Source organism: Pelodiscus sinensis, chromosome 8 (assembly GCF_049634645.1).
Source record: "Pelodiscus sinensis isolate JC-2024 chromosome 8, ASM4963464v1, whole genome shotgun sequence".
Taxonomy (NCBI): domain Eukaryota; kingdom Metazoa; phylum Chordata; order Testudines; family Trionychidae; genus Pelodiscus; species Pelodiscus sinensis.
In genome coordinates, this window is record NC_134718.1 from 44,495,313 (window position 1) to 44,507,840 (window position 12,528).

A 12,528-nucleotide genomic window follows, 5' to 3' on the forward strand; every position below is an offset into this window, starting at 1 on the left:
AAGTAGCTGGGAAGATAAAATTAATTCTAGGAAGGCAAAAGAAAAGAAACAATTGAGAACAAGTGAGGGCTAAATGACAGTCACTCATCTAAATGTGTTCAAAGTATAGTACCAAGTGTATAAACTTGCATTTAAAAACAAATAAGTTGACTTTGTTATATTCTGATAGGCTGAATTACAACAATTAATGGAATAATACTATACTCAAAACTGACAGAGGATTAGAGAAATTTATGTTATGGTGGCCATACCCTGATAAATTATGTCAAGTACTGTTTTCAGAAGCAGGAAAAGCTGCTCTCCATTTGTATGTTTCTGAGAAATGTCATAGACGAAGCAAACAAACAAATACAACAGCAACAGTTATAAGGAAAATTCAATTTGGAGGTTCGGCGACAAACCTATCATACTCTCCTAAGGTTAACGAAACCATCAAAAGTTCATGCTAAAGTTATTATAGGAGAGTTCTTTATGCACAAATATTCTGACTAAACACAGAGGAGCATGAAGTAATTACCCACCTGTAAATGTTGTTCTTTGAAGGTACACATTTTAATCAATTACCACTTTGGGGTAGATTGGAAGACCTGGATGGAGCTCTCATAGCTTATCATTCTAAGGCACATTACACTACCCCCACTGAGATATCAGTGCTCATTTCTCTTCAAATTGGAAACAAAAATACTTCCATAATAACCAATTTAAAAAGCAACACAGAAATATTCTGATCAGAATAGAAGGCAGAGAGTGAGGGGTAATTCATTAGCCTCAGCGGCGAGGAGTCCTGTGGCACCTTAGGGTATGTCTACACTACAAAGTTAATTCGAACTAACAGGCGTTAGTTCGAACTAACTTTGATAGGCGCTACACTAGCGCTCCGCTAGTTCGAACTTAATTCGAACTAGCGGAGCGCTTAGTTCGAACTAGGTAAACCTCATTTTACGAGGACTAAGCCTAGTTCGAACTTACTAGTTCGAATTAAGGGCTATGTAGCCCCTTAATTCGAACTAGTGGGAGGCTAGCCCTCCCCAGCTTTCCCTGGTGGCCACTCTGGGCACCACCAGGGAAACTCTATGCCCCCCTCCCGGCCCCGGAGCCCTTAAAGGGGCACGGGCTGGCTACGGTGCCCGTGCCAGGTGCAAGCCTGCCAGCACCCAGCCAGCAGACCCTGCACTTGGCACGCCATGAGCCAGCCACCCGATGCCCCCCAGCCCTCTGCCTCTTCCCGGGACCAGGCTGGTGGCTCTCGGGAGCCTGGCCAGGACCGCAAGAGGCGGGCACCCGCCTGGTCTAGTGCAGACATTGTGGACCTCGTCCATGAACTCCGCACTAGGCACAGGAAAGTGGCCATCTAGGGCAGGAGAGCTGCCAGCCTGGCCACCCAGGAGCAGGTTTGCATGAAAATCAAGGTGGTCCACTGAGACCCCCGACCCTGAGCCCTGAGCTTACAATGGCTGTACTGGGTCAGACCAAAGGTCCATCTAGTCCAGTAGTCTGTCTGCTGACAGCAGCCAACCCTAGGTACTGTGGAGGGGATGGACCAAAGACAGTGACCAAACCATTTGTCTCATACCATCCATCTCCAGCCTTCCACAAACTTTGGGCAGGGACACCATTTCTACCCCCTGGCTAATACCACTCCATGGACCCAACCTCCATGACTTGATCTAACTTCTCTTTAAACTCTGTTCTAGTTGTAGCCTTCACAGCCTCCTGCAGCAAGGAGTTCCACAGGTTGACTCTTTGCTTTGTGAAGAAGAATTTTCTGTTACTAGTTTGAAGCCTGCTACCCATTCCTTTCCTTTGGTGTCCTCTAGTCCTTCTATTATGGGAACTAATGGAGAACTTTTCTTTATGCACCCTCTCCACACCACTCTTGCTTTTATAGACCTGTATCATATCCCCCCTCCGTCTCCTCTTCTCTAAGCTGAAAAGTCCCAGTCTCTTTAGCCTCTCTTCATATGGGACCTGTTCCAAACCACTGATCATTTTAGTTGCCCTCCCCTCTCCCAGCCTCTCTCTTCCCCTCTCCCACTTCTTTTTCCCAGTCTCCCCCAGTTTTGTTCAATAAAGACAGATTCTATTTTTGAACACACGTTTTATTTTGTACATCAGGAAGGAGGGCTAGGGAAGGGTAAGTGGAAGGAGGTGAGGGAGGAATGGGGTACGCGCCCCCGATGGGGAGGACTGGGCTGGCTCTGCGGGCTTCTCGGGGTGGAAGTTCTCCTGCAGCCCCCCGATTGCCCCCTCCCTCCGGATGGCAGCCTGTGGCAAGTGCAGCTGGTCTGATGGCCGAGTGCTGTGATGTTCCGCGTGTGGGCACTCCGGGCACTCCAAGCCAGGACTGCTTTGCAAGCGGGGAACCCTGAGAACTGTCTGTCTGGGGTGGGGGTCGGGTCCCTTTAAGCACAGCCCTCGGCTAGCCTGAGACAGCAGCTCCACGCTCTAAGTCCTCATCTGATGCCCTGCCGGCACTGCTTCCGGCCATCCTTAACCTCTGTTCAGGGTCCACTCTGTGTGGACATGCTAGTTCGAATTAGCAAAACGGTAATTCGAACTAGTTTTTAAGTCTAGCTGCGCTAATTCAAATTAGCTTAGTTCGAATTAGTTAATTCGAACTAAGTTAGTTCGAATTAGTGCTGTAGTGTAGACATACCTTTATAGACTAACTGAAGTGTGGGAGCATAAGCTTATGCTCCCACACTTCAGTTAGTCTGAATTGCAAAAGTGGCGAGGAGTCCTGTGGCACCTTATAGACTAACACGGCTACCCCTCTGATACTTGACATCATTAGCCTCAGAAAACCAACAAATGAGCAATACACTCTTCCTTGTAGATATTATTTTAAGTCTCTATTTGTGAGAATCATCATCTCCAGAGAGGTCTTAAATATTAAGAAAAAATGTATGATGGCCACTTGGATTTGGATTAAACTGGTTTCATCTGCATGCACAAATTCAGTTCCAGATCTTTATTCAGGGTCATAAAGGAAATGACCATGAAAGTACTGGGAGTAGCCTAAGCACACACTGCCAGTGGTAATGCTCTTTGCTTGGCATAAGGACTGGAGAATTTAGAACTAAGAATATCTGAACTCTTATCACCACTCGTTTTTATATAACAGTTGTTATCAACACCCATCACAAGTTACAGGACCACTTGTGTTGGTTGACTTTATCACGATTAATTCAGAAAAAGCTGTATTATTGAATTAGTGGAATGACTTCTGATGAAGATATTCAGAAAGTATATAGCAATGCATACAACAAGTTCATGTTTTAATGATCATCAAGCTTTATTTTTTTCTTGAAAGTATTTAGTTCAGTTGACATTAAAAGTCAGCATCTGTTCATTGGATTTCTGATGGGTTAACTGATGCTATTGTCAAACTCAAAACCAAACATGTTATTCAATATCTACAATTAGTTTAGAAAAGTGAGAAAATATAATTACAAGTGTAAGAAAAAGGTACATTTTGTTTTAGGATTTGTTGCTTGTGCTAAAACCATAGAAGAACTGCAGCACCCTGCCTCCCAAAGTGTTAGTTAGAAAGTCCTTCAATGGTAAGGCCATTTCAATAGCAAAAAGTTAAACATCTGCTAACTTATAGTAATAGAAGATAAGAATTCCTTTAAGTCTAACCTCACCATCAGAATAAATTCAAAAGTGTAAGTGGATCTGCCAATGCACTGGCAGGAATATTTCAGGCTTTTTGTGTAGGTTTGTTTTATAGAAATAGTAAACAATAACAAATAACCAACTATTTTCTGAGTCAATAGCCAAATAAAAATAACAAACCTTGGAAGTATGACTTGTAACAATTTCAGCAGCGACCCAGGTGCTGATATTGTCTGCATTCCTTAAAAGCTGTAAGAGATACTTGTCTTGTATGCAATTTGGCAGAAAGAGGTTACAGACTTTAAGGGACAGTGATTCAGTGGAAACAACTCTGTGAAACAAAAACATATAGATAATTTAGACATTACAACTACAAAACATGAAACGGATGTTAGCATTCTAACCATTTTTAAAATGAACAATATGTTGTTTAGCTACAACCTTGATTAATACACTTTAAAAAGACATGTGCTGGGACTCTGTGTTAATCTCTATTCTCTGTGTAGACTTTTTAATTACAGCACAGGTACCAACATCCACTGTACACACATTTGTAGAAAAAGCTACTTAAAATTATCATAAGTTTTACAATTTGAGCAATTTCTTTTATTTGACTAACAATAACAAAAGCATTTATCATATTGTGAAACAGTGGTCAAAGAACCACACACACACCAAAAAGCCAGTCTAGCTCTTGTTTTGTGGACTATAAATATAAAGACAAAAAAAGTGAGATTATAAAAAGAGAGCCCTGTCTAGGCTACAACATAGCAGGAGCCAGAAAATATAGGGCAAACGTGTGTACTCTTTTCTTAGAGATACTGTTGAATCCACAGTGACATTGTGACATTAACAGAAGCTAGTTGAATCCATATGGATTAAAACACAACAAGATTGTGTGTGAACAGGTGATAATGTTAACATTTATTTTGGATTAGAAATGGGCAACTAAAAATATGAATAACTTTTCTTTAAAAATGTCCTATGCTTACTTTGTTTATGAATTATTCAACCAGTACTACATGATATACAGAATTTCAGTTTGTTAATTTATATGGCTATAATTATAATATCCTTGAAATTCAGAGTAGAACTGATCAGAAATATTTGCTGAATAAGCTTTTAAAAATATTGTGATATTTTTCAAGTCACCATGACAATGTGGTCTAAAGAAAATGTTGTAGTCTGCTGAGCCTCATTTTACAAGTTCTCTGAAGGATAAAATTCAATGTAAAAAGAAAATTCACAGAGAGGAATAATGGAAGACTACCCATTTTTCTCTTTCCATATATTCATAGGGTATAATACAAAAATCAACAATGCATCAGCAGAGAAGGAGGCTGGAAAAGTAACACACTTACTTTTGGATAGTGGCACATTTATCTTTGACGCCAAGTGCTCTTGAATTCAGGAAGTGTACTGGATGGCATTTACAGAACATTTCCTACACAGACAAAAATTTAAATCATAGCAACTATTAGGTTTGCCAACTATGTTAGGTATCATAAAGAATACTTTTTCTTCCTGTTTTCATCCCTCTTCCTTAATGTACTTGGTGGAAACCATTATTTACAGAATTACATTATCAAAACTCCTGATACTAGTGAATACAGACATGGCAGGAACATGGGGAAGAAATTGGTTTTTTCCCCTCCTACGTGTGGTAAACCTCAAAGGCAGGTGAGGGAGGGAAGGAAATAGGGGTGTGATTACACAAACACACTGATTTGTTCTCACTCTCAATAGAATCTAGTCTTTTTACCTGTTGTAACAGTGTCAGTTGACAGCAAAGCTCTTGTACACTATATTCAGTTAAGAGAGATCCTCCTTCATTTGTTTTAGCATAAGAGCCAGAGAATTCTTCTGTAGAACTGTAATAGCATGGCTTCGGTAAAGCTGACCCCACTGTGTATGGTCTTTCTTTTTGATGATGTGTAATAGAGTCATTTCCTTTGGAGAGTTTCCAGTTAAAGCTCTGTACAAAAAAAGGAGCTTATTCCAGCTGTAGCTTTCCTAAGCCTACATTGTCTCCTCTCAATACAAGTTACTGAGGGAATCTAAATTCTGCAAACTTTTGCCAGTGCAAGTTATGTCAGCATATAGTCACCACAGTCGGTATATTGCTTGTGTGCAGGCAAATGTGGCTCCTTGCATGGACATTGTGCATACTCACTAGAAGTGCATTATCAGTAGGTATCCCAGAATACAACTTGCCAGCAAGCAGCACCCTCTGTTTTGGGAAGTTTCAGCAATGCATGGTGGAGCAGAAACAAATTATGCAAATGGTTAACTTCCCAGCATGCCACTTTCTCCATCCCAATAATGTCGTCTATGTTCTATAATTTTCACACCATTAAAAAAAGTCCCCCAGAGCCCTCATGACCCTATTTGCTATCCGCCAACTGATAGAAGCCTGGATCCTGCACAGCTCTGGATTATTTTGGTAGGTGTTGCATGCACAGAACACATGATTCTCCAGTATCTGCAGAGCTGTAAGAAACACCAAATTAACAGGGAACAAAATGACTTTGTAAAGGACAAACTGCTGTGGGACAAAGCAAAAACAATGCCAGATGGGTGGTGGAATTCATGAAGCATCTGCAGATGGTGGGGTACTGCTTCGGGGTCTGAGAAACAGTCACTAACAGGCCCTGCCTCTTCCCATCCCCACCCTGCTCCTACTCCACCCATTCCTCCAAGCCCTCCTCACTGGTCTGCTCTCCCCCCCAAACCCTTACCTCTACTCTGCTCCCTGCCTGTCTCTCCCCTCAAGCAACATGGGTTGGGGGACTAACAAGAACCTGGAACTGGCAGCAGGCGTTCCCTCCCCACACTCACTGGTGGTGGCTGGAAGCAAAGCCACCCCATTCCACCAGCTCCCATCTGAGTTGCTTGGTTTCCTGTGGCCAGTGAGCACAAGGTGCAGTCTCCCCCCCTTCCTGCAAGTCTCCACCCCTGAGTTCCATGGTTGAGACCTGGAGGAGTGGAATGGGCTGGTCTGGATTGCTCCAATTCCTGCTGCTGGTGAATGCAAGAGCAGGCCTGAGCTCTACTTTCAGCTCCAGGCCCTCTGCTAATCACCGACTGCTGGTCTCTTGCCCCTCCCCTTCCTGGTATTTGAGGGGAACATGTGACATTTCATGCCCCCTCACCACACATCATCCCAATCTCAGGAACACCAGAATAAGACACTTCAGTGGAGAAGCGAGTAACAATTGCACTGTCTTGCAATGCTGGATGGCTACCAGTCAGTGGGAAAATCAGTTTAGAGTCGGAAAATCCATTGTCATGATGCAAGTGTGCAGAGCCATTAATCATTCCCTGCTAGGAAGAGCTCTGACTACTGGCAATGTGCAGGACATAGTGGATGGATTTGCAGCAAGGGGTTCCCAAACTGGAGTAGAGCAACAGATGGCACACACATATACCTATTTTGGCACCAGGCCTCCTTGCCACAGAACACATCAATAGAAAGGGCTACTTCTTTCTGGTTATGCAAACATTCATGGATCACCAGAGATGCTTCACCAACATCAGCATTGTCTGATCAAGGAAGGAATGAGTGGTGAGTGAAGGTAGGGCTGGGGGAGGCAAGCTCGCAGCCCCACCTTCAGCCCTGCCCCTTCTGCAGAGGCCCTGCACCCCAGGAGCCAAGCTGCTTCCCACGCCATGGGAAGGTGGGGCAGCATCCTGCTCCCCCCCAGCATGAGGAGGGCAGGCAGATGGGCACGAGGCCCCAGCCTCTCCAACTTTGCAGCATGGGGAGGAGGGCGGCTGGAGCACAGGGAGGGCAGGCACTTGAGGATAGCAACACTCTGCACCCAGTACACCTACAGTAGATGTTCTGGGGGTGGAGTGTGGGCAGGGCCTGGCTGGCAGTTTGGGAAAGCAACACTGTCCCCCACCTAGCATACCAGCTGCTCACGAAGGAAGTTGCATGGTGCTCGCCTCTTTAAACTTATATTCAAAAAGCTGCAAGCAGGGGCTTTCTTTCATGACAGTGGCTTACCATTGGTGACATTTAAATGCCAATAGCGATCCCAGGGCTATCGGCTCATGAAGCTGCCTGCTGGCTACCTTTGCAGCAGCATGGAAAGAGCCAACTACTGGCACAGCAGCTGTGGAATGACAGTTGAATGTGCTTTTGATAAATTCAAGGGATGTTGGCATGGTCTACTGACAATATTAGATCTCAGTGAAAAAAAATTCCAAAGATTTAAAGCTGCCTACTGCGCCCTCAATAATATCTATGAGGCAAAGAAGGGAAAGTTGCAGCTGGGATGGATGGGCTGTCTCCTGAGTTTGAGCAGCCAGACACAAGGATTACTAGAAGAGATCAGTGAGTAGTTATATGGCTTAAGGAGACTCTGAAAGTGAACGTCAACTGTGAGCTGTAGTAATGTCTTGTAGTATACTAGACATTACTAGAAAGCAGCTGTCCCTGGCTTTCTGGTTGGGGGGCTATGAAGAATTGTGTGGCGCTTGGTGTACATCAATGAATATATCACCTGTTCATTTTATGATGCTTGCTGAGTATTTATGATGATTACATGGACAGTCACTACTGCTATGAGTTACATCACACTATGCAACAAGTACATCAGTACTAATAGGCATTCTGCAGCAGCACATATTGGGAACGAATAAAGATGTATTATTTTCCAAATCAATAACATTTTATTAAACAACGAAAACATTGCAGAAAATAAGTCTGTCACATTTTTAATGATCTGCTTTTAACTTAACAAATGTATGGAACAGAGCTTAAGAAGCGGAAAGAAAATTCATATTCGTTTTAGCCACCCATACAAAAAATTTGGTTTTCACAGATCAACTTATGTGAAGCTGCGATTGTCCTTAACATTCCCTAGTGTGAAGAAGTAGGGGTAGGAATCCAGCCCCTGGAGCCTCATGGAATGTTGAGGGGGCTATAGGGAGATGCTGTAATGGAGCTCTCCATGAACTACAAAAGGAGGCAAGACTGTGATGACTGAACATGTAAATCCACAAGAACCTACAGCATTTCTTCACTGCTTCTAGAGAAACCCCATTACATTCCAGTGCATCTCCCTCTACTTTTCCCCCAAGAGTAATTTCTCCTGTCTGCTTTTTTTCTTCCTTCCTGCAGGCTGTAATATTCACCCTCCGGGCCCTTTGCTCAAAGATTGATGCAGCACTGGCTTTCAGGGTTCGCTGAACTTATCATGCAGGGTCCCCTTCTTGCTCCTAATTCTCTATTCCTACAGAATATCTGAGACTGCTCTTGCTTGTGCATGCGTCTTGCTGGGGCAGGGCAGCTTGCATGTTCTTATGATCCCAGAAGCTATGCCAGTGGGAGCTTAGTGCTCCTGGTAGGTTCAACCAAGCTGGAAAAGTCAAGGGGTTGGGAGGGAAGAGACAGACTAAGCATGCACACCGATCCTCCAAGATTGGGGGTTTGGCTCAAGGCTAACAACCGTGACCATTTGTTACAGAAACAGCAACAAAGAATTCCTTCTCAACTAGAAGTGGAGGACTTTTGTTGCTGCCCTATATGCCAGTGGACATGAAGGGCAATGATGATGATGACGACAATGCCTGAGTAAGGCAGGGTACTCCTCAAAGCTTCAATAGCAGCAGCTACAATTAAAAAACACACATTGTCAGCACAGAGGCCACAAAGTGCAAGTTAAGATTCAAAACTCCCTTCCCTTGCTTCTCATAAATTTTAAATAAAAGACTTCTGAGAAGTTTTTAATGATCTGCTTTTAACCTAATAAATGTGTGGAACAGAGCTTAAGAAGTCAAAAGAAAACTCATTAATTTTACTGACACTTCTGCTTGGGAGTGCTTGTGCATGGTGGCACTCAGTTCCAGCTATGGTGAGTATGGCCCTCCGTGGTGAGGGAAATGAGGAGGATTAGGGACATGGAACAGCTGCCACATGTGGAGAGATTAATAAAGATAGACTTTTCAGCTTGGAAAAAGAGATGACCAAAAGAGGATATGACAGAGGTCTATAAAATCATGACTGGTATGAAGAAAGTAAGTGTTATTTAGTCCTTCTCATGCAACAAAAACTAGGAGTCACCAAATGAAATTAATAAGCAGTAGGTTTAAAAACAAACAAAAGGAAGTATTTCTTCACACAGCATGCAGTCAACCTGTGGAACTCTTTGCCAGGGGATGTTGTGAAGGCTAAGACTATAACAAGGTTCAAAAAAGAACAAGGATAGGTCCATCAATGGCTATTAGCCAGAATGAGCAGGGATGCTCTGCCTAGCCTCCGTTTGTCATAAGCTGGGAATGGGCAACAAGGGATGTATCAACTCAGTGACTGCCTCTTCCGTTCATCCTCTCTGGGGCATCTGGCATTGGCCACTGTCGGAAGACAGGATACTGGGCTAGACGAACTTTCGGTCTGCCCAAGTATGGCCATTTTTAGTAGGAATACTGAAAACAAAATAGCAATTTTTTAAGTACATCAGAAGCAGGAAGTTTATTAATTGTCTAGTGGCTCCACTAGTTGTTTAAGATGCTAAAGATACACTCAAGGACAATACGGTAATTGCGGAGAAACTAAATGAATTCTTTGCATCAGTCTTCACAGCTGAGGATGTTAGGGAGATTCCCAAGCCTGAGCCAGTCTTTTTAGGTGACAAATCTGAGGAATTGTCCCAGATTGAAGTGTCATTAAAGGTGGTTTTGGAACAAACTGATAAACTAAACAGTAACAAGTCACCAGGACCAGATGGCACTAACCCAGAGGCGTAGCGAAGAGGGTACAGGGAATTGCCCCCAGGACACCACACTAGGGGGGCTCCAGGCTGGGGTGAGAGCGAGTGCACGCTGTGCAGGCTCACCTGGCATAGGCGGCGAGTTCTATGGCTGTCCTCCCCCCGACCCCAGGCCGTCCCTGCTGTGCACAGCATTCAGTCGGCTCCCCCTTGCCTGCGCATGCTGCACATGGCAGGGACAGTCCAGGGCTGGGAGAGTGGGTGAGGAAGGGGCGGCCATAGAACTCGCCATCCATGCCAGCGTTCAGTCAGTTTCCCCTTGCCTGCGCACACTGCGCAGAGTTTGCTGGTGACCGGGGAGATGCCCGGGCGTGACGTGATATCACGGCCCAGGACTTTAAAAGTGTGCGATGCCACGTGGTGCCGGCCTAGCTTCCGGTTTGGGGACTTTTGGGGCCCAAGTGCAGACTCCGGCCCCGCAAGTGGAAGGCAGAAGGTACGGAAGGGTAGGGCAGGAGGAAAACTAGGGGTAAGGGGTAGGAGAGGAAGGGGCTTGTGTGGAGGGGGAGGGGAGGGGAGAACCTTGTGCGGAGGCAGAAGGGAGAGGGAAGATACAAATCCCAGGGGGCCAAGTGGAGACAATGAGGAAAAGGGCAGGAGGGGAGGTGTCAGTGGGAGGGGGTACAGGGTGATGCTGGGAGAGGAGAGGAGAGGGGAAGGGCATTGGAGGTTAGAGGGGAAAGGGGGAGGTGCTGGGAGAAGGCTTGAAAGAAGGGGTGGGCATGAGAAAGGTAGGGATGGAGCAAGTCATGTGTGAGGGCACAGATGGGCATGAGGGGTATGGGGGCAGAGGGTGGTGAGGGGGTGGGCATCAGGGAAAAAGAGGGCAAAGGGGCCAGGGGCAGTGAGGGAAGGGGGAGGCACCAGGAGGGTGTAGGGCTAAGGGAAGGTGCAGGTGCCAGGGGATTCTGGGGGTGAAGCAGAAGAGCAGACACTGCAGGGGAGGGACCAGCACCAGAGGAAAGAGGCAGGGCAGGTGTGTAGATGGAGGTGTTAGAAGAGGGGATGAGGAGGGGTAGCTCACCTGATCAGAGTGGGTCTACTGAAGGTGTGGGCACAGGAGAGAGAAAAGGGCTGGTGGAGGGGGACAGGACGCAGGAGGGCTGAGGGCAGTGCGAAGGGCAGGAGTCAGGACAGCAGAGGAGGGTGAGGAGTTGGGGGGCAGCAGGCACCAGGGGAGATGATGGAGCAAGGAAAGGAGACATGGTAGCAGACAGAAAAGGTAAAGGTTTCAAAATATTTATTAATAACTTGGTATGCTGCCTATGGCCAGTTTGTTTGCAGTTTGGGTTTATGTGGGGATCAACATGTGGCTGGCAAGTGGGAGCCAAAACAAAAAAGTAGTCAGTGTAATGATCGTCTGTTGATATGCGTTTTAGTAGTTAAATTCTTCGACTGTCATTGCTCATGAAAAGTGCTGTCACATGGGTAGAAATCGGGTAAATATTGCATTTTATTAATATCAGCAGAGCTGACTTAAATGGGGTCTGTGTGTTGTGTAGTCTTGCCTTAATCTTTGTATTCTCTCCAGGTGCTGGCTGTGTAATCACCTGTGCTTCTTGCCTGAGCCTGAGGCTGCAGCTGAGCTTTTATTTGTATGTGCAGATGTTCATAAGTCAAATGTTTGTAACACACAGATGTCAGGCAAGCACTGACTGTTATAGAGAGAGACCTATGTGGACCCAAAGGCTTCTGTAGTGGTCCCATAAAACATTCACTAAATTAGCCAACCAAAGCTACATGAATAAACTAACAACATGTCCAGAAAACTAAGTCTATGCATAAAGCCAATAGTTTTTAAAAATGGAGACAGAATTCAATGAAGCTATCAGAGAATTATTTAAAATAGTTCATTCTTTAGGCCCAATTTCATTAAAATGTCTTAGTGCTCTCTACAGTTCAATAGATCATATTTATATTTCTTACTGGTTTTGCCTGGATTGGGCAGTTTATTGCAAGTCTTATCCAGAAAATAAAATCTAACTAAAAAGAGGAACGCTGCTGCTAAGACTCTCTAGTTTAATATAGCTGGGCTTAGTGTATTCAATACAGCTATTGCTAGTCATAATAAAGCACATAATTTTGCCCGTAAAGAAGTTTCACACATAATTACTGCTATGAAATGTTCACACTA

General features: G+C 44.7%; 1 protein-coding gene across 2 annotated transcripts in view; it reads right to left on the reverse strand.

The window, feature by feature from the left end:
• KNDC1 (kinase non-catalytic C-lobe domain containing 1) overlaps nucleotides 1-12,528 on the reverse strand; it is a 99,356-nt gene that overhangs the window by 7,142 nt on the left and 79,686 nt on the right. The window contains exons 24-26 of one of the 2 annotated variants that reach the window (XM_006121025.4): nucleotides 5,381-5,593; nucleotides 4,980-5,062; nucleotides 3,799-3,949 (exon numbers count right to left, since the gene is read on the reverse strand). In XM_006121025.4, coding sequence (XP_006121087.3) covers nucleotides 3,799-3,949; nucleotides 4,980-5,062; nucleotides 5,381-5,593 — 447 coding nt within the window. The remainder of the gene's footprint in view (nucleotides 1-3,798; nucleotides 3,950-4,979; nucleotides 5,063-5,380; nucleotides 5,594-12,528) is intronic. The other variant, XM_014572503.3, reaches the window with a different exon arrangement.